The 21,604-nt window shown below is 45.4% G+C and overlaps 1 protein-coding gene across 1 annotated transcript in view; it reads right to left on the minus strand.

Annotated features, from left to right (window-relative positions):
* The window catches only part of GRIP1 (glutamate receptor interacting protein 1), a 675,191-nt gene that overhangs the window by 464,534 nt on the left and 189,053 nt on the right, over positions 1–21,604 (minus strand). Inside the window, 1 exon segment of the mRNA XM_030216417.1 lies at positions 3,264–3,347. Coding sequence (XP_030072277.1) covers positions 3,264–3,347 — 84 coding nt within the window.

Here is a 21,604-nt window from a genome sequence, read left to right on the forward strand (position 1 = left end):
CTATGACTTATGTGAGATGGAAAGTAACAGCCAACACTCTTGGAATGAGAGATGGACTGTGGAGACTGAGCATTACGGGAATGCCTCAGAGTATGCATTGGGAGGTTTTGGTGGGGGGCACAGGGAGAGATGTCATCTTTTGTGCACACAGGTCTGTGGGTGAGGGTTATTGCTGGTGATCTTGTCACTGTCAAACTCTCATAGATTCCAGAGTGTGAGAGGATGGGTGCATGATAACAGAATCCTGGGAATCTAGAGAAGACATCTGTAATTTCACTCTAGGCGTTGCAGACCTCATGTTGAGGGAGTGAAAGGCCCTTCTGTTGTGATAAGGTGGGCCTAATGGGCACATGTTTACAGCCTACAACCCCCAGGACAAATGTGAAATATAAGGACTGCCATGCTGGGACAGACTGAAGGTCTATCAAACCCAATGTCCTGTTTCCAATAGTGGACAATCCTTATAGTAAGGAGGAGGTAGGTGAGTCTATGATTATAAGCATACACACAAGCTAAGATTCACCGAGCGGTGAAGTGAACTCAGCTGTGTAGACTTATGAGACTCCCCCTCCATTATTTGTGAATATATGAACAATCACTACAGAGGCGTGCATTACTCTAAATATATGCTCTAATTCTGACCAATTTGCTATCCTAAAAATAAGTAGTGGATTTTCCCTAAGTCCATCTTAATAATGGCTTATGGGCTTTTCTTTTAGAAAATTATCCAAACCTTTTTTATACCCTGCTAAGTTAACTGTTTTTACCACATTCTATGGCAGCAAATTCCAACGTTTAAATATGTGTTGCATGAAGAAGTATTTTCTCCAATTTGTTCTAAATTTATTACTTAGTAGTTTCATTGCATGACCCCTAGTCCTTGTATGTTTGTAGAGAGTAAACAAATGATTAATTTGTACCTATTTCACTCCACCTCTATCATATCTCCCCACAGCTGTCTGTTCTCCAAGCTGAAGAGCCCTAGCCTTTTTAGCCTTTTCTCATAGAGAAATGGTTCCATCCCCTTTATCGTTTTTATCGTCCTTCTCTGTACCCTTTCTAATTCCACTATGGGGCTCATTTTCAAAAGAGAAAAAGGTTTAAAAAGTGGCAAAAAGCAGCATTTGGAATTTTGCATGCCAAAACATTCAAATTGCTATTGTTAAAATCCATTTTCTAAATGTTTTGTTATGCTGTTTGTCCACAGTGTACTCAAATCACAAGGGGACATGTCAGAAGCATGTTAAGGGCCGGATTTGGATGTCCCAACACTTGGACATTTTTCTGCTGTAATGGAACAAAAAACAAACAAAAAAAAAGGAATAAAATGAAGACATTTTGAGCTAGACCTGTTTTAATAACAACTAAGCCACAAAAAAGTGCTCTAAATGACCAGATGACCACTGGAGGAGTAAAGGAATGACTTCCCTTACTCCCCAGTGGTCACTGGCCCCCTCCCACTCCCCACCCCCAAAGATGTGAAAGAAACAATACATACCAGCCTCTATGACAGCCTCAGATATTATGGCCAGTCATTAGAGCAGCAAACAGGTCCCTGGAGTAGCCTAGTGGTAAGTGCGTGCACTGTGAAGAAGGGGACCCATGCCTATAATCCACTCTAACTGTTACAATTGTGTTGGAAAGTGTCAGGCCTCCAAAACCCACCACAAACCTATTGAACCCACATATAGGTGATTCCTGCAGACATAAAGTTGGGTACAGTAAGTTTTTGTTGGGTTTTGGAGGGCTCACCATACAATATAAGGAGTAACAGTGAGATATGTGCCTGGGAGCTTTTATGTGAAGTCCACTGCAGTGCCCCCTAGGGTGCTTCACTGCTCTGCTGGGATGTCTGTGTCCTACATCCCAATGGCTTGATTTTGTATGTTTATCGCTTGGATGTTTTTTTCTTTTTTGAAAATGGACCAAAAAGATATATGCACAGAGCACAAAAACATCAAGCAAGTGGCATTTTGAAAAAAAAAAAAAAAGATAGACGTTTTGCTGTTTTGAAAATCGCTATAGTCACTACTTGGATTCTGGACATTTTGAGTAAAACGTCCAAAGTCATACTTAGACGTCATATCGAAAATAACCCCCACATATTTTTTGAGATGGGGTGACCAGAACTGCACACAATATTTGGAATGATATAAAGGTAGTATAGTATTCTCCATTCCTTTCCTGATAGTTCCTAACATTCTACTTGCTTTCTTAGACTCCACTGCACATTGAGCAGAGGGTTTCAACATATCATTAACAATAACACCCAAAACCTTTTCCTGGGTTGTATCTCCTAAGTGGAACCTTGTATCATTTAGCTATTGTTTGGGTTCCTCTTTCCTACATGCATCACTTTGCATTTGCTCACATTATTTATTTAGTTTTTCACTAGTAGCTCAATGTGATTTACTTTCAGGTATACTGGATATTTCCCTGTCCCTGGAGGGCTCACAATCTAATTTTGTACCTAAGGCAATGGAGGGTTAAGTGGCTTGCCCAAGATCACAAGGAACAGCAGTGGGACTTGAACCAGACACCCTTAGATGATAAGGCTGGTGCTCTAACCACTAGGCCACTACTCCACTCATCTGCCCAGTCTCCCAGTCTTGTAGGTCCTCTTGAAATTTTTCATAATCCTCTTGTGATTTAACAACATCAAATAACTTTGTCATCAACAAATTTAATTACCTCATTAGTTATTCCCATCTCTAGATCATTTACAAATTTGTTAAAAAGCAGCAATCCCAGCACAGACCCCTGAGGAACCCCACTATCTACCCTTCTACATTGAGAATACTGACCATTTAACCCTATTCTCTTTTTTCTATTTAGATGTTTATGTTCGGTGTTTGAATTTTGACACTAAACACTAACTCCACCTTCACTCAACTCCAAATCACACCACTTTTATGGATGGATACATTTCTCTGTTGTATGCATAAGATAACCAAAGTGTATCTATAGACCTGTCAAAGATTTAAAAGAAAAAAGCATTTATGTGGTTGGAATTGCCACCAGCTGCATAAATGTTTTGGATCCAAAGTTGTCTGCAATATGAATAGAAAGAATTGACCCCTAAGTGATAGTAGCACTGTCTGAAAGCAGAACATATTTTTGTTACTTCATACTTTTAATTAAGAAACTATTGACTGATGTAGAAAGTATTTTCTGGCATATACTCTTCCACTGGAGCATATATTATCATAAAATGTCTTACTAAGAAGTTAATTGTTGATTATAAATAATTATTACTAACTTACCTCGCATGACAAACCCAAAAGTGTTGTCTTCTTTATGTAACGTGGCTTCCACTGTTTTAAAGATGACGCCACAACCTTGGACAGCTGTCAAAATAAAAATATAAAGAGGTCAATACTCAAAAGCACTTGTGCAAATGATGAGGTCCTGGCCACATAAGCCTTTAAAAAAATCAGTGGCATCTAAACAGATAATTTTGGACAAATAAATTCTAATATGGCCAAATTATCACTCCAAAAAGGGGGCAGGATTTGGGGCATACTGGCTGTGACACCATTTAGATGTATAACTTATAAGTAGGAATATTCAGCTGCTAAACATATAGGCTATCAGGACAATTCTATAACAGGGCACCTGATAGAAGCTTATTCTACAAAGGAAAATAGATGCCTACATTTCTTTATAAAATACTAGCCTAAGAGGTTAAATATGTGCCTAAATGTTGGAGATACACATGTAACTTACAATATTCTATAAGTTCCATACAGAATTGGGAGTCCTGCCCATGTGCCACCCAGGTATGCCCATGTGTATGCCTACCTGTAAAATACACTATGGAGTTCATTTTCAAAAGAGAAAAATGTCCAAAAAGTGACACAAAAGGCAGATGGATTTTGTCTTAGCGAAAAACATCCAAAGCATAAAATCAAAAGAAAAAAAATGGTCTAATTGGAAGTTCCCAGATTAGAACGTCTCCAGAGGGGGCGTTTCAAAAGCATATCTTGGGCGGAGTTACGGAATGAAAAGTCTCCAGCCCATTAACGGATAGCAAAACAGTTTCACATTGGTAGAAAAAAAAGTATAGAGTTAGACCTGATATAAAAGTGTCTGGGAAAAGAGCAAAGATGGAGTTGGAGCATGGATGAATTGTTGATTTGAGAGAAAGTTGAGAGTTGCTGAGTGCTGTGTTACCGTTTGTCTGTATATCCTAGTCTGAACTTTGTTACCCTTACATTCCCTGACTGTGTCTCACCTTCTCAGCTACTTGTCCACCCCTGGTAGCCTCCCCCCCCCCCCCAGCCATAACTAACCAACACTCACTGTCCCCAAGCCCACACTGCTTTCATTTCACCCCCTTACCTGTGTGGTGTCTGTATTGCATTGTTTGTCATGGGGGGAGAGTGAGTGTCAGATTATGTTTGTTGGTAGTAGTTTTCACTAGGTTGGTAGGGCGAGGTGAGCACAGTGGTGTTTCTGGGGTCAGTGGCTTGCACCTTTGGTGTTGGGATATGGATGCACAGATAGCTTACATGTTGGAAGAGGAGGAAAGATTGGAGGGGAAGCCCCTCAGGAGATACCCACATCCCAGAGTTTTCAGGCCTCATACCCATTTCATGGATATTACTGACCAGCAGTGTCTCTCAATAGGTACCACTTTGATAGGTACCACTTTGACAGGCCCTGCCATTGAGCACCTTTGTGACCAGCTTCAACCCTTCCTACAGCCCAGGAGGACCCATAGGAACAATCCCATTCCTGTCCACCTCAAGGTCATTGCCTCTCTCATATAGACCACCATTTCAAACTGCCTTATCCAGTTCCTTGATGCCTTTCTTAGCCACACCTCAGACTACATCACCTTCCCCACCACCCCTCAGGCCCTGCAGAACAACATGGCTCAATTCTACACCATAGCTCGCTTATCCTCGGTCATAGGTGTCATTGACTGCACACATGTCACACTCAGACAACACCCCCCCCCCCCCCCGGGCATGAGAACCCACCTTTAGGAATAGGAAAGCATTCCACTCTGTGAATATGCAAGTTGTATGTGATGCCCAGGGAGAGATTGTAGACATGTGTACCAGATACTCAGGTTCAACCCATGATGCCTATATACTACAGCATTCTGGAATCTTCCACAGGTTCAACTGAGAGGAGATGACAGATAGATGGCTCCTAAGTAAGTGCGAGAAAAAGAGAAGAGTGGGGGAAGATAGGCTCTTTCCAATCAAGAGGGGAGATGTATATTTTAAAAAAAGTATAATTATTATAACAGGTTGACTCAACACAGCCATGTTTCGGTGCTATAGCGCCTTCTTCAGGAGTCTTCCAACAGTATTTCCAGTATTTGGATGATTAGTACTCCAAGAAAAACCAATTTCGAAGAACATGCAGTTCCTTCTCTTTCAGAGCAGTGGCAGAAATGCATACAGCAAGCATAGCCGTAGTAACACGTCCAAACACCTCTCCCACCCTGTCCCTCAGCAACTGGTGATGGGCTAGGTCTTGCTGCTACTGCTGAAGTCTGGTCTGAGTCCTCCCTTATGGGGCTATCAGTGTCATCTGAGGCTGTAGTGCAGCCTGCAGCTTTGGCTACACCAGCAAAGTCTGGCCACCTCATTGACTGTGCTTTTGAGACCTTGGCACAGGCCCCAGAATGGATGTTGGTGTGGTGCGTGATGCTGGCTGCCTTCTGCTTGGCCCACTGTCCTGGGCTGATGAGGGTCCCAGATGACAGAGCTTGGCAGCTGAATGATGCTCCCTAGGTGGATGGTGGCATTGGTGGTGGGTGCCTGGTGGCCTTCTCTGTAACTATGAGAGCAGTAGCTGGATGCTGTGTGACTCCGGCAGTGGAGAGGGCTACCGAGTTAGCCTGAAGATCCTGGCACAGATCCTGGATCTCCTCCTGCAGAGTCTGAAGCTTCTGGCCACAAACCTGCTGAGCCTCCACCCTCTCCCGGAGCAGCTGAAGTTTCTGCTGGTGATATTCTGCCAACTGTACATTGTGTGTCAGGAGCTGCCTGGACAGGCAAAGGAGCTGCCTTCTCTGCCAGGAGTTTTCACGATGACCACATGTTGAATCCTCATTGGCTTCTTCATCCTGGTCTACAAAGGCCTCTGGGGGTGGCAGCACTGCCAGCCCTGCAGCCTCTTGTGTCTCTTTCCCTGCAGGTGGCCCCTGGAGGGTCACATGTAATCCCTGCCCTTTGGCACCACTGACCTCTGGTGAAGGCATAGCTAGCAATGTTTCTGTTTCTGTCTCCTGTACCTGTGCTGTTGCCCACTGGCTAGAGTGGCCACTAGGGCCTGCCTCACCATCAGAGTCAATGTCATCACCTGCATAGTAAAAAACGAGGAATCGTTTACCTAACGTGCCACTGTGTTGCAGCATTCCTGTCCATAACTATCTATGTGCAAGTCCAGCCCACAGATGATGAGGAATGGGAGGGCACAAGGCACTAAAAAATGATAGTTACAGGGGCTGCCTTACCACTTGACTGAGTGGATACCAACCTGTCCACTAACTGCTACTATGTTTTCTGGGGTGCCTTCTCAACTTCTCTCCCACCTATCTATGAACAGGGTTTACACATGGGAGTAGTATCACTGATGCTTCCCCCCCATGCACACACCTGTTAAGAGAGGGTAACACAGAACATACAGTACAGTTTACTAGTACCACATTTACCTGACTCTGCAGGCTGTGTTGAGGTGTCAAGGCTTCCGATGTCATGTATTCTCTCTTGGGGAAGGAGGGTATGGACTATCCTCTCCAGGGGGCTAAGTGTCCTAGATAGGGGAGGTGGAACCAGCCTTGCGTCTTACATCCCTCTTGAGCTGGCGTCGCTTTCTTTTGCAGTCCTCAATGTCCCTGTTTGCGTGGTAGACTGCATTTATGTGGTCCCGCACTGCCTCCCACTCTCTTGCCTTGGTTGTGACTGCTATCCTCTGGCCCCCGGGCACAAAGAGATTCATATGTCTTTTGTGTATCTCCTTCACCAGGAGCTCTATCTCCCCTTAAGAAAAGTTTCCCTTTAGAGTAGGGGCCTTCTTGTTTGCTGCCATTATGATACTGGCAAAAAAAACTTCAAAAGATCCCTACATGAATGTTTATATAGGGCCCCAGAAATGTCCGTCAGCCACACCTAGGCATTCTGGAGATAGACGCTTTTTTTCCATTATGACCCACACCTCCAGGAGTTAAATGTCCTTTGTTCGATTCTGGGTATTTTGTTTAAATGCTCCCAGAAGATAGATGCAGGGATTTGATTATAGACTCGTGTGTAGTCATTTTGGGAAATGGGAGTTTTCTGAGTGATAAATATTTTTGAATGACACTTTTCAGCAGTGCTATCCTTTCCACACCTGACTCTTTCCCTCTACATTCTCTTTCCCATCCAGGATCAGTCTGCTGCAACTAGGAAGCTGTCAGCTGGATGGGCTCTGCTGTGGCCAAACTTTGCAGGTAAGCACACACCTCTCATTTAACTCTTGCTCTTCTGCTAGGCAGCTGACCAGAGACATGCTCTGCCCTATGTATCTGCTAACCAAGGAATCCTTGCTTTTTGCAGGACCTGGATTTAGGACAGGATAGAGCACTGGAGCTGGTCACCAGGAACACAAGGGACAGCAATGGACTCTGATACAGTGGAGTATGATACTCATAACTACCGTTTCTGGCCTATGTACAAATGTCTTGTTCTCATTTAGACACATTCAGTTGTGGCTGCCTGCAAAGGTTGGGGGTGGGGGAGAAGAGGCCCTAGGAATGGATCTGTGCACCATCTTCTCCTCTTCTCTCACAGTCTAGGGCTCCCCAGCTTGTGGTTTTTGGCACGATTCCGATTGCACTTCTATCTTCATCAGCTTCACGGCGTCCACATCTGGTGGCTGTGCTCTCACTTTGCACCTCATGTGTCTCCCCAGTAGGCTCCATCCCTATTTGTATGGTGAACCCGTCCCCTTTTCTCAGGTGCCCACCCATTCCCAGGTTCCAGGGTTCAGGGGGGCAACCACTGTATGTACCAATTGTCATTTAGAGAGCAATGAACACACTCCTACAATCCTCCATTGTTCACCAAACTTGAACCTTTTCTATCCAGTCCTGCAAACCGTTTACTATCTGGCCACAGGAGGGGCCTCTAACAGGCTCAACAGCATATTTCAGGGGGAGGGGGAAGGGGAGTGCATCCAGTTACAGTTCCTGCTCTAAATCCCCTGCAGGTGGTTCCAGCCTGATCCCTACACTCTTCCTCTGGCCTGCTGATCCAAGATTGAGGCAACTTATTCATATGGGCAAGCTCCCCTGCTGACTGTTTGCAATTGTGATAAAATAAACATGTATGTAACGCTTCCTTTGACTCCTGACACATGTAGGTATCTGCCACAGTCGTACATAGTTGTTTTCCATTTCCTTCTCACCAATGTATAGCATTGCAGAAATATTGTCAGTGTGTAAATATGACCCAGCTGTTGGCAGGACTTTCATGGCCCTCGACAATGTTAGTTGTGGGTAAGGAAGCTTTCAGAACAGAAAGGAAACAATAGTCTAGGCACTGCCTATGCGTATCTGCTGGTTGGCAACAAGCAGGTCGCTAGTGCAGACAACATACCTTTCGTTTAGGAAACTCTGTGCTTTGTGTTCAAAGGGTGTGGGGCTGTATGGTCAGGAGGGTAATGGGGCAGTTCTATTGCTGCAGGTTGTAAGGAACAGACTACTTCTTAAACATGCATGTGGTTACCCTATCTGTGGTGATAACTAATCTTATTTTATAATGGAGGAAAAAGCCTCTGTATGACCCCGGTCAAAATTAAGTTTCATTTCATGACTGACAGGACTCAGTTCTTCATTGGCTTAAAAAAAAAAACCTCCATTTTGTACAGTTCTTTACTATCTTCTAAATTCGTGATTTTATCATTTCAATTTTTATTTCTGTAGCATATTGCACTTATCTTCTCATCCATCTGACAGGGACCCGTTTTGCCCATCAGGCTTTATCGAGGAAATCCATAAGCTTATGCTTTTACATCTGAAAATCAGCCAATCAAAATTCCAAATTAATAAAAGGCTATAATCCTGAAAATATTCTGAAAGTTTTCAATATTCACCTATGTGGCTTACTCAAAATCACTGATGTTTCTGATTAATGAATTAACCACTCACACATCTGCTTTTCCCAGAGAACTTCTAATTTATAAAATATGTTGCATCACTCCAGTAAAAAACAAAAATTAAGATCACGTAACTATATTTTGTTGTATTAACTTCTGTTTTCACTGTGTTACTTTCACAATCAAACAATGGAAAATACCTTTAATGTAAAATATACTTAATATAGTCATAGCATTCTTTTTAGTCGCTAGTTGAATTTTGCTGGTATCTAAATTTGGCGCCTACTTTTAAGAAGACACCAATTAAGTGTTGGTGGAAGTGCAATTATGAAGGCCTAGATCATGCAGTTCCAGTGCTGGCAATGTGTAATATAAAGAATAACCGTAATCTACAGACAGTGAAGTGTGGAGACATTTTTTTCTTCTGTGGATTACAAAACAAAAAAGGCCATTTGGTGCCCAGCACACAAGCAAGCACCCCCCCCCCCCCCCCCCACCTCTCTTCTGGCCAGGTAATTGAAAGACAATGAGTCATTCAATTGGAGACTACTTGGATGCACAGGTTTTCATCTGTTGAGAACTAATTACCATTAAAAGGGAGCAAGGAGATAGACATGGAGGAAGAGAGACAGAGTTCTTGTAGCCTAAAGGCAAGGGAAGGAAAAGACATATTGTGAGGGTGGGGACTTTGTGAGAACTGGATCCTGGCCTTTTAGAGTGAGATAAGGTTTCTTTTACTAAGGATGTGTCAATAAAGACCAATGAAATACATCTTTTATGTGCCTTCTCAATCATGTAATAATAAGATAATGACATATTACAGAACCAGCTTTTTTGTACTCTGAGCTAAGAGAAGATACTATATAAGGACTCAGATACTATGGGCATGGTGGGTACTGACAGTCCTGGGTCTCTGAGGAGCCAGTGGCTTAGTAGGTGCCTCACTTGCTGTTTTTACCTTTTGCTTATGTATCCAATTTCCCCCTGCTTATTCTTGCTAAGAAACTAGTTTCTGGTTTGCTGCTAATTTTGTATGAATAAACAGTTGCTAATGTGATAAGATTGTTCTGTTTGTAGTTATCTTTTTGTGGTTGCCCAAGCTGGTGTCCAAGAAAAATACAGCTGAGGGTATTTAGTTTGGGTAGAGGCTTGGGTTCTGATTCTGTGATCCAGCCAGCCCCGACAGGCCCAAACATAAGTTATGACATCAGCTGTCATAAAACATGTGCTAGGATTTTAAACGAATACCCCCATTGTATAGCTGTGTTTAAGCCTTTCAGCTCTAAGGCTTACCCACAACTAACAATGCTGAGGGCTATGAAAGTCCTGCCAACAGCTGGGTCATATTTACAATGACAATATTTCTGCAATGCTATACATTGGTGAGGAGGAAAGGGAAAACAACCATGTACAACTGTGGCAGATACCGACATGAGTCAGAATTCAAAGGAAGCATTACTTACATGTTTATTTTATCACAATTGCAAACAGTCATGCACTGACCCGCAGGGAAGCTTGCCCATATGAATAAATTGCCTCAATCTTGGGCACACCAGGACACTTTTATACATATGATCTGTGTCACAGTAGACCTATGATGCAACCCAGATTCCAGCCTCAAGCATGGAGCTAGATTTGGGGACCCACATGACAGGTGGCCACCAAAGTTTCTGTCACAGATCATGCAGCCCCATCAACCCCAGCATTTGATGACACCACATCTCTGGCAGCAGCACAGGTATTGTAGCAAAAGTTGATGCCCACGCCCCCACCCCAGGATACAGACACAGTTATAGAATTGTATAGCAAGGTTCGTGGTCAGTCTGCCCCATATCATGACCTGCTCTGAATTGTTATTATTATTATTATGTCAAGGTCACTGTAACTATATTTAGGGATCATCTCCCTTAATGCTTCTACATTACAGACCTTCCCCTGATCCCCAGAGGACACAAGGTGAGCTGATGGCTGTAGGGTGTCTGGAAGTGGAGCCATTCCCAAGATGGACAGAGATTAGTCTGCCTGGTCCCAGGCCTGGAATCTGTCTGCAGACACATGTGCATCCAGTGGCTACATTCCTGGCACATGACTCTCAGACAGTAGTCCTGGCCATCTCATCAACTAAGGGGCCAGCCTGCCCCCAGGACCTAACAGCTCAATTTTTATGACCCTCCTGATAAGGCTCAATAAAGGCCTCAATCCTACATGGCTTACAGCTATGAGATGACAGAATGAATTGGAAAGGGAGACTGCAGGCATGTTTTGTCAACACTCCCCCCTTGGGAGGTGGTTTAGGAGCTCCAGTATCAGGTGCTGTGGTGGGCTACCTTAGTTCAATGGTGTCACAGGCTGGTGAAGGCCATAAACCAGTTGATATAACCAAAATATGGGCTAATTGAGATCCAAGGCATGATTTGTGAGGTGGTCTGTGAAGGAGGGAGCAGTTGGGAGACCTACAGGGCCTTCCTCTGCTACAGGATCTATTAGTAACTTGGGCAGTAGTACAGCATTTAGCATGCAGAATGAGCTTGGGCCCTTTGCACACTTCCGTCCCATTCTGTGGTGATTTTCCCCCTCCTTTTCATGCGATCTCTCTTTCCCATGGTTTGCATCATACATTTAGCAGCCCAAGGCCAGCCAGCATGGCATGTCAGGCCAACAACACATTATACACAAAGTACAGACACAGACGCTGGTATGGAAAAATATGAAACTTGTTTTTGTTTTGTTTTTAACAAAAAACAATATTTACAAGGGGATTGTTCCTTTCCTGGATGCCCCTTCTGCAGCAGCTTACCACCAGCAGTAGGAGATGCCTCTGTGCCCCCATCTGCTGATCCAGAACCTGCCTCACTGCAGCCACCTCCTGCAGCAAATGGATCTGGTTTGTAGCCACTTGCTGCAGGCGGTGCAGCATGGGATCTTGGGCAGGAGGCTCTCCATTGGCAGGGCAAATGTGGGCCCAGGCTCCTGGCATGCTGCATTGCTCTGCGGGGGGTGGGGGGGAGCTGCTCCTCTTCCTCTCCTTCAAGAAGGGTAATGCCCTCCTAGGGGTCCTACTCCTCAACCTGCTTGTCCTGGCCTGCTTGCTGGCCCTGGGCTGCCTGCTGGTGGTGGTCTGGCTGCTGGGTCCTGGCCTTCCTGCTGCTGGTGGTGGTCTGGCTGCTAGGCCTGGCCTGCCTGCTGGTCCGGGGCAACAGGTCGCACTGTGTGTGTAAAACATTTGGAGGTTAGGTCAGAACATCCTACATGGCTTGCATGGTGCAGCAGCTGGCTGTTGTGAGGCAAGGATGGAGACAGGTGTGGGCAGTAGTGGTTACCTGGGGGGTATGTCCGACGTGGCAGATCAATGAGATAGCATGTGAGGGAAATCTGGAGGATGGTCTGGCAATGGGTATGGAATATTTTGTGAAGATTTGATGTGATGACTTTCAAATTATATCATCCCATCTAGTATATGCAATTATAAGGATTTCAATCAAGAAATTCATATAACAGTATTACAATAAGGCAAATGGATCTGAGAATAGGTACTAACAGAGGTGCAATAACTCAACTTAAATGGAAACTTTTCTATTTTCCCTGCTGTTGAGGTTGCAACATGCTAGGTACATGTGTGTACCACACAGAGCCCTTTGGTTTGGATGTCTGGTGGAGGGTGAGCAAGGGGTCCCCCTTCCCCCATTCCTTTCCATGCCATCTCATAGGTTGGGTGTTGTGGACAAATATATGGGGGGTTGTGGCCAAAGATGTAATAGGGGTGCTCTGTTTGTGATACTTACGTAGGGTGAGGAGACAGCATCTCACATGCTAGATCAGCGCCAGGTTGTCCCTCCGGACCTGCCGGTAACATAGTAACATAGTAGATGACGGCAGAAAAAGACCTGCATGGTCCATCCAGTCTGCCCAAGACAAACTCATACTGTGTATACCTTACCTTGAATTTGTACCTGTCCTTTTCAGGGCACAGACCATATAAGTCTGCCCAGCAGTATTTCCCGCCTCTTAACCACCAGTCCCGCCTCCCATCAGCGGCTCTGGTACAGACCGTATAAGTCTGCCCTCCCCTATCCTCACCTCCCAACCACCACCCCCTCTTCCCCCCAACTGCTCCGCCACCCAATTTCAGCTAAGCTTCTGAGGATCCATTCCTTCTGCACAGGATTCCTCTATGCATATCCCACGCATGTTTGAACTCCGTTACTGTTTTCATCTCCAGTGTCTCAGGGACTCCAGTTCCCTTCTGATGCCAAACCAGTGTCTCAGGGACTCCAGTTCCCTTCTGATGCCAAACCTTCTGCAAAACACAGGTTTGTAGACCAGGGATCAGGTGCTGGGCCTTCTTGCTTTCACATACATCATGGTTTGCAAATCCTAGTTCTGCAATGCTCCTCACATTGGCAGTGAGAGCTAGGAATGGGTAGACTGGAGGGGGATGCATTACACAAGCACAAGTGATAGGCATGCTGAGGTGGACATGGGGACAGAGAGTTCTATGGTGGCCTCGCTGTGCAGAATGTGCACTATTGCATGGATGGGCAGCAAGGTACAGCTGGTGTTCCTTTGAAAATCTTGATTGTACTTCAGGGAGCTGCAGCCCATGTTGCCATCACTACGTAAGAGGGGCCAGTGAAGGGGGAAGGTGTGCAGGTCTATGCAGTCCTTCATGATAGCTCAGCATGGGTAGGTGAGGGGGTGGCCCTCATACTTTCTGGGTATTGGAGTGGTGTACAGTCAGTCTTCAGCAATGGAATTTTCCATGGTGACCCACAAATCAATCCAGAGACTTGTGGGTTATGTCCCTCTACCAGCAGATGGAGAAAGAGAGAGAAAACTTCAGAGATAGCTATATGTGGTCATGTGCAGCCAGCTTCTCTCCAGTATTCTCTCTATCTAGTCGGTGGAGGGTCATAACAGTGCAGCTCTGGATTGATCCTGCTCCTAGCCTGACCCATGGATCCCTGTTTAGCCTGGATTGGGGTTGAAGTCTCAGTGTTTGGGCTTTTTTGGGGGGGTATACCTGGTCATCTATTACTGGTCTTGGTGCATGGATGTCAGCACCGTCAGAAGCCGTGAAGCGCTGCTCACTGCATGGGAGCTGAAGAGCGGTGGGCAGCAGATGTGATGCCTGCGCTTGGCAGGGTGCACCTGAGTCAGGGCTGGTGATTGCACAGAGCCTAGGGTTATCTAGCAGTGTGGAGGACCCAGACTTGGTTTTGGCAGGAACCCCTGGCCTGATTCTGAAGCGCACTCCCGTGGGTGCCATTTTCATCTTTGCTGCACTTGGCACCACACGTGGCAGTGGGAGAAATGCAGCCTGTTCAATCTTGTGGGGGGTTGGATCCTGAGCAGTCAGAAGGCCCAAGGCAACCATCAGGCAGCCATGAAGCTCCTTTCTCCTTGGAATTTGTGCTTCTTATGCACAAAGCATTCTTATTAAAGAGGTCAGGAGGTTCCAGGGCACAGAACGCCCCCTCCCCTCCGAAGTCATCTTCCTTGCCTCCACCACTTCTGGCAAAGTGGCCCAGGTGTGAGGCCTTAGATTTTGATGATGCCTAAATGGCGTCTGACACAAACAATCCCCTCATACCTGAGGACCCCTCACAAGGGGATGCAGAGTTCTTAGAAGAGGGAGAGCTCCTGATGCAAGAGGGAGATGATCCTAAGGAAGCCCGTTTGTTCTGAAAGGAGGAACTTTCCACCCTGATCATTCTCGCCCAACACTAAATACCACTTCCAGAAATCTACAGGCTGTTGACCCCCTCACCTTATCCTCTAGTATCTCTGATCTCCTCCCTTCCATCATGTCCTGTCTCCACTTACAATGCCACTCTCTCCTCTGCTCTAGACACCCTTGCACCGTCCATCTCCCGTTCCACAAGGCGTACCAACCCCAGCCCTGGCTGACCCCTTGCACCCGATACCTTCGCTCCTGCGCCCGTTCGGCTGAACACCTCTGGAGGAAATCTCACACCTATACTGATTTCATTCACTTCAAATTCATGCTATCCTCCTTCCAATCCTCCCTATTCCTCGCCAAACAGGACTATTACACCCAATTGACTAATTCCCTCAGCTCTAATCCTCGTCGTCTCTTCGCCACCCTCAACTCCCTCCTCAAAGTGCCCTCTGCTCCCACCCCCACCCCCCTCACTCTCTCCTCAATCTCTGGCAGACTACTTCCGTGACAAGGTCCAGAAGATCAACCTCGAATTCACCACCAAACCTTCTCCTCCTCTTCATCCTATAACCCACTCTCTTAACCAACCAACCCAGGCCTCCTTCTCCTCTTTTCCTGATATCACCGAAGAGGAAACTGCCCATCTCCACTCCACCTCGAAATCCACCACCTGTTCCTCAGACCGCATCCCCACCAACCTACTTAGCACCATCGCTCCTACTATCACCCCCACCATCTGTCATATCCTCAACCTCTCTCTCTCCACTGCAACTGTCCCGGACACCTTCAAGCATGCTGTGGTCACACCACTCCTCAAAAAACCATCTCTTGACCCTACATGTCCCTCCAACTACCGCCCCATTTCCCTCCTACCCTTCCTCTCCAAGATACTTGAACGCGCCGTTCACAGCCGCTGCATTGATTTTCTCTCCTCTCATGCCATCCTCGATCCACTTCAATCCGGCTTTCGCCCCCTGCACTCGACAGAAACAGCACTATCTAAAGTGTGCAATGACCTGTTCCTCGCCAAATCCAAAGGTCACTACAACATCCTCATCCTCCTCGACCTATCCGCCGCTTTTGACACTGTCAATCACAACCTACTTCTTGACACACTGTCCTCCTTTGGGTTCCAGGGCTCTGTCCTCTCCTGGTTCTCCTCTTATCTCTCCCATCGTACCTTCAGAGTACACTCTCATGGTTCATCCTCCTCCCCTATCCCGCTCTCTGTTGGAGTTCCTCAGGGATCTGTCCTTGGGCCCCTCCTTTTCTCAATCTACACCTCTTCCTTAGGCTCCCTGATCTCATCTCATGGTTTCAACTATCATCTTTATGCTGACGACACCCAGCTGTATCTCTCCACACCAGACATCACTGCAGTAACCCAGGCCAAAGTATCGGCCTGCTTATCCGACATTGCTGCCTGGATGTCCAACCGCCACCTGAAACTGAACATGGCCAAGACTGAACTTATTGTTTTCCCACCCAAACCCACTTTTCCTCTCCCTTCACTCTCTATCTCAGTTGATAACACCCTCATCATCCCTGTCTCATCTGCCCGCAACCTCGGCGTCATCTTCGACTCCTCCCTCTCCTTCTCTGCGCATATCCAGCAGATAGCCAAGACCTGTCGCTTCTTCCTCTACAACATTAGCAAAATTCGCCCCTTCCTCTCTGAGCACACCACCCAAACTCTCATCCACTCCCTCATTACCTCTCGCCTTGACTACTGCAACCTACTCCTCATCGGCCTCCCACTTAGCCACCTATCCCCCCTTCAGTCCATCCAGAACTCTGCTGCACGTCTTATCTTCCACCTTGACCAATATACTCATATCACCCCTCTCCTCAAGTCACTTCACTGGCTTCCGATCAGATATCGCATACAGTTCAAGCTTCTCCTACTAACCTACAAATGCACTCGATCTGCAGCCCCTCCTTACCTCTCTACCCTCATCTCCCCTTATGTCCCTACCCGTAACCTCCGCTCTCAAGACAAATCCCTCCTTTCAGTACCCTTCTCCACCACCGCCAACTCTAGGCTCCGCCCTTTCTGCCTCGCCTCACCCCATGCTTGGAACAAACTCCCTGAGCCCATACGCCAGGCCCCCTCCCTACCCATCTTCAAATCATTGCTCAAAACCCACCTCTTCAATGTCGCTTTCGGCACCTAATCACAACACCGCTACTCAGGAAATCTAGACTACCCAACTTGACATTTCGTCCTTTAGATTGTAAGCTCTTCTGAGCAGGGACCGTCCTTAGTTATTAATTTGTACAGCGCTGCGTAACCCTAGTAGTGCTCTAGAAATGTTAAGTAGTAGTAGTAGTAGTAGTGATTATCAGAGCACTTGAGGTGTTGAATATTTTCTCACCTGATGCAGTGACTGGTCTGCCGCCCACCCCCTCTATCATGTCAGGGACCAAGACACCTGCAAAATGTTTTCACATCCATGAAGTTATGAAGATGCTCATCTTGGTGCAATGGGATACACCGGATGCAGGATTGAGGGTAGCGCAGGCAAAGGCACATCTCTACGCCCTGCCAGCGGAGGATTTGGAGTCCTTGTGGCTTCCCACCATAAACTCATTAATCACGGCAGTGATGAAAAATACCACATCACCAGTGGAAGGTGGAACAGCCCTTAAGGATCCCCAGGACCTGATCATTTTCTTTCCATTAGTCCCATCAGATCAATCCAAAGGCCCACCCATTTGGCTATGATCTGCTGTTGTTGGGTTGTTTGCGCATTGGATTCAGGCACTGTGTTGCAGGAGTTCCTGCGTTTGGTTTCCTTCTCTCTAAAAAAAAAACCTAGAATATTTTATTGGAAGAACTTTCTGTTCGGTATCCACTATGATGTTGTTCATCTACCTCCCGCTTGGGCGGTTGAGGTCCTAAATTTAATTCTCAGAGGCAGGAGATTGTTTGGTGTGGATGGTTTTCTGGATTTCCACTGCTTTGGTATCAACAATACTGAAGAGAAGCGGGATGCACATGACCACATATAGCTATCTCTGAAATTCTCTATCTCCAGCTGCTGGTAGAGGGACATAACCCACAAGTCTCTGGATTGATCTGTTGGGACTAATGGAAAGAAAATTATCAGGTAATAACTAATTTTTCCATAATTTCCCTCCATTCTATGTTTATGGATGTGCACATAGACATCCATGAAAACTCTTGCATGAATACAGTAAAACCTAGAATTGGTGAGGGAGCTCTTACTGTAATATATGGTAACATATATTAAATGTTTTTTTCCTGGGGCTCTGGGGGGGCTGTTCCCCCAGGTTTTGGTGGATGCTGTTGGCTGGAAAAAGTTTAAAGTTAGTTTGGGAATTATTAATAGAGTTAGGTGAAGAAAGTGTGAGATGTTTCATAAATATGGTTTTAATTTTTCAAGGAATAAACCATGATTAAGTGGGGATTGTACTATAAAATGTCCCTTGCTGTTTTGGGTACAAGTCAGGTTAAAATTGACTCTCTATATAGTGTTACCACCCCTCTTGGCTGGACTGTAGTGATGTGCTCCCAGATACCTGATGTTTGTAGTTGTGGCGAATATCCAGGGAACACACACTCACAGCCGAGGGAGTGGAACAAATAAACTAACCTCGTCCTTTACTCTCAAAGAATAAAGGAGGAAAAGAAGCTAAATATAGGATTTGTTCCTGAACTGGAAGAACCGCACCTTCAGATTTACAAATTATCTTTTTCTTTATTGAATACAAATGCAAACAAATTTTCATTCAAATAAACTCAAATTCACAATTAGTGTGAGGCTTAATAGAATTGCAATAACATATTCAACATTCAAATGTAGAACTACATGTATACCCTTAACTTTGTCTGTTTCACCTAAAAAGGCAGAAAAGAACCTTTTCAGATAAGTATTTAAATTGTCTTGTCAAAATCAGATATTTGTTTTAATACTCTTTCCTTGCTATTGATGTCAGAATTTGAGTCTTTATGGGTATTATAGATGTTTGTGCAAGGATCTCACTTGAACCCAGAACACTTAGCAAGTCAGGAAAACATGGATTTTTTTATATTTGATTTTGTTCTGTTCTTTAGTTTTCCCTTAAAATGTTGTGAAAAAATAATATATTCCTTTCAACACCCTTGGCAATGTCACTTAGCTGTAATTGAATTTATTTAGGTGATGTCTTTCTTGCGTTGGAGCTCAGCTGGAACCCTTCAGAGGATGACTCCCCCAGATGTCTTCTTCCTAAACCTCACTTATAAAGAAAATAAATGGAGGCAAGACCCTTGAACTCCCGCTGTTCTTGTTCAGGCTCTGGTGACTATTAACCAATTTTCAATACTGTGGCCAAACTTTCTAATTGAAATAAAATAAGTTAAAGGTTTTCTCACTACAAAACTTATTTCTCACTGTTGATTCTCTATTATAAACTGTTGCAGAAGAACACTTTTGCACTGCCTTCAGATCTCACACAGTAACCCATTCCATATTCAAATGGTGATTCAACATTGCATCTCACAGACTTCACATATAAACATAAAATTTCCCTGCACAGCTATCAGATAAATCTGGAAAATACAGCACTCTCATCCAAAAGCAGGACTTAATCTGCCACCTGACAAACCTTGCACTGAACTCAGAACACTCACAAACAAACCACCTTCCACCCAGACATTTCCCACTAGCAACTTTCTCCAAATAACAGATTCACCTCTCAGTCCTTCCCCTGTGTCACACTTAAAATCCTTGCACACTTTTTCCTGACACCCTTATAGGCTTTCTCATGTAGTACAATTCCCACCACAAATCAAAGCCTCTCTCACCCTAAAATGGTAGGCAGCCATGTGTCCTCTTAGTACCTTTGCATACAGACTCTCATTCCACCTTCCATGACCTTAAATTCCCTTAGAACTTAACCATTCCATTCACTGCATGCAGGGACATACCTCTGTTTCACTCCAAACCAAACTAAATTTGGTTTAAAATGTCTCACAGCTTTCTATTAGTACAGTTCTCTCTCACCCAGAATACATCAGTTTTCCTCACATGTATTCAGCAACACAGCCATGAATAAGGCAGTCTTGTCTATTTAAGTACTCACTTTCAAACTGGTACACACAAGCCTGTCTCCCAATTACTCTTATTATCGCTTATTCCACTTTAAACTCATAAAATATATACTTTTATTTCTTACATTTCACACACTCAGCCTTTCTCTCCATGTTCACAGCCCTGGTCTTCAGCAGTGTTGCCAGGTGGAAAAATTTTTTCCCACCCAAACGAGCCCAAATCCAGCCCAAAACCCGCCCAAACTCAAACCCCGCCCCTGACACCCCCACCCCCGCGTCATCACCCCCGCCCCCGCCGTCATCAACCCCGCCCCCGCCGTCACCGGCCCGCCTCCCCCGTCACCGGCCCCGCCCAACACATCACTAACCCCGCCCAAAACGTCACTAACCCCGCCCAAAGCGTCACTAACCCCGCCCCCCGCGGCCAAAAAACCGCCCGAAAAACCGCGGAAAAGAAAAAAAAGAAGCCCAAAAAACCGCGACCCGCCGCGGGCAAAAATTTCCCGCGGCGGGTCGCGGAAAACCGCCCAATTGGGCGGTAAAACCGCCCACCTGGCAACACTGGTCTTCAGTTCACCAGTCCCCCTGGCAACTCACCCCCCCTAGAGGAACACCTGACATCACTCAACCAATCAGCTTGTCAGCTAAAGACTGTTTTTTTTTTCTTAGATGTATGGTTTAGAATCTTGGCTGTCCCTTCCCCCCATAAAAGTTACTGCAAAACTTCCTATACAGAGAATTTCAAAGTCAATTTTAACCTGACGTGTACCCAAAACAGCAAGGAACATTTTAAATACAATCCCCACTTAATCATGGTTTATTTCTTGAAAAATAAAACCACATTTAAGAAACATCTCACACTTTCTTCAGCTAACTCCATTAACAATTCCCAAATTAAACTTTAAACCTTTTCCAGCCAGCAGCATCCACCAACACCCTGGAACAGCCCCCCCAGAGCCCCCGGAAAAAAACATTTAATATATTGTGATAAGAGGGTGTCCTATCCGGGGTAGGCCACTAGAGGGCACTAGTAGAATAGGTGGAGGTTGCTAGGACCGGGGAGAGCTCTGGGAGGTCCACAGGTGTAGGAGGTTATGGGCTGGGTCCTGTTTAGCTAATTAACCACTTTATACCCCACCTGAGTTGTGAAAGGAAGAGAAGTGAGCTAGCAGCAGAAGAAAGAGGATCCCCCTGGAAAGAACTAGCTAACCCTATGGACTTGTTGTGGACTGTGTGTCCAAAGGAGATCAGCAGGCTGAAAATCCTGGGGTAAGAAGTCCCTAAAGCATTAGTGTTTGACTGTGTGTCCTCAGTACTTATAGGAACTGTGTGTTCAGTGAAAGGACTGTGTGTCCAAAGAAGAAAGGACTGTGTGTCCAGAACTATGTGTTCAAAGAGGGGGGACTGAGTGTCCAGAACTGTGTGTTCAAAGAGGGGACTGTGTGTCCAAAGAAGAAAGGACTGTGTGTTCAAAGAGGGGACTGTGGGTCCAAAGAAGAAAGGACTGTGTGTCCAAAGTACTGAGAGAAGCAGGCTGCAAAGCCTGGGGTTGAGAGTCCCCAAAGTATTGGTGTAGTACTGAGCCCCTGAATCTGTGTGGGGAGGCTCAATGTGAAGATCTATGAAAGCATAAAGTGTTAAGCTAGAAGAAGTGTGCCCAGGGGCTGGAATAAAGAGTTGCCTGAGAAATATGCAGTTGGTGAGACCTGTTTAATTTGTTTAGGGGAAACAGGTCACCCTGAACGAGAAGGGGTAGCACACTAATTTGCATA

Source organism: Microcaecilia unicolor, chromosome 10 (assembly GCF_901765095.1).
Source record: "Microcaecilia unicolor chromosome 10, aMicUni1.1, whole genome shotgun sequence".
NCBI lineage: Eukaryota > Metazoa > Chordata > Amphibia > Gymnophiona > Siphonopidae > Microcaecilia > Microcaecilia unicolor.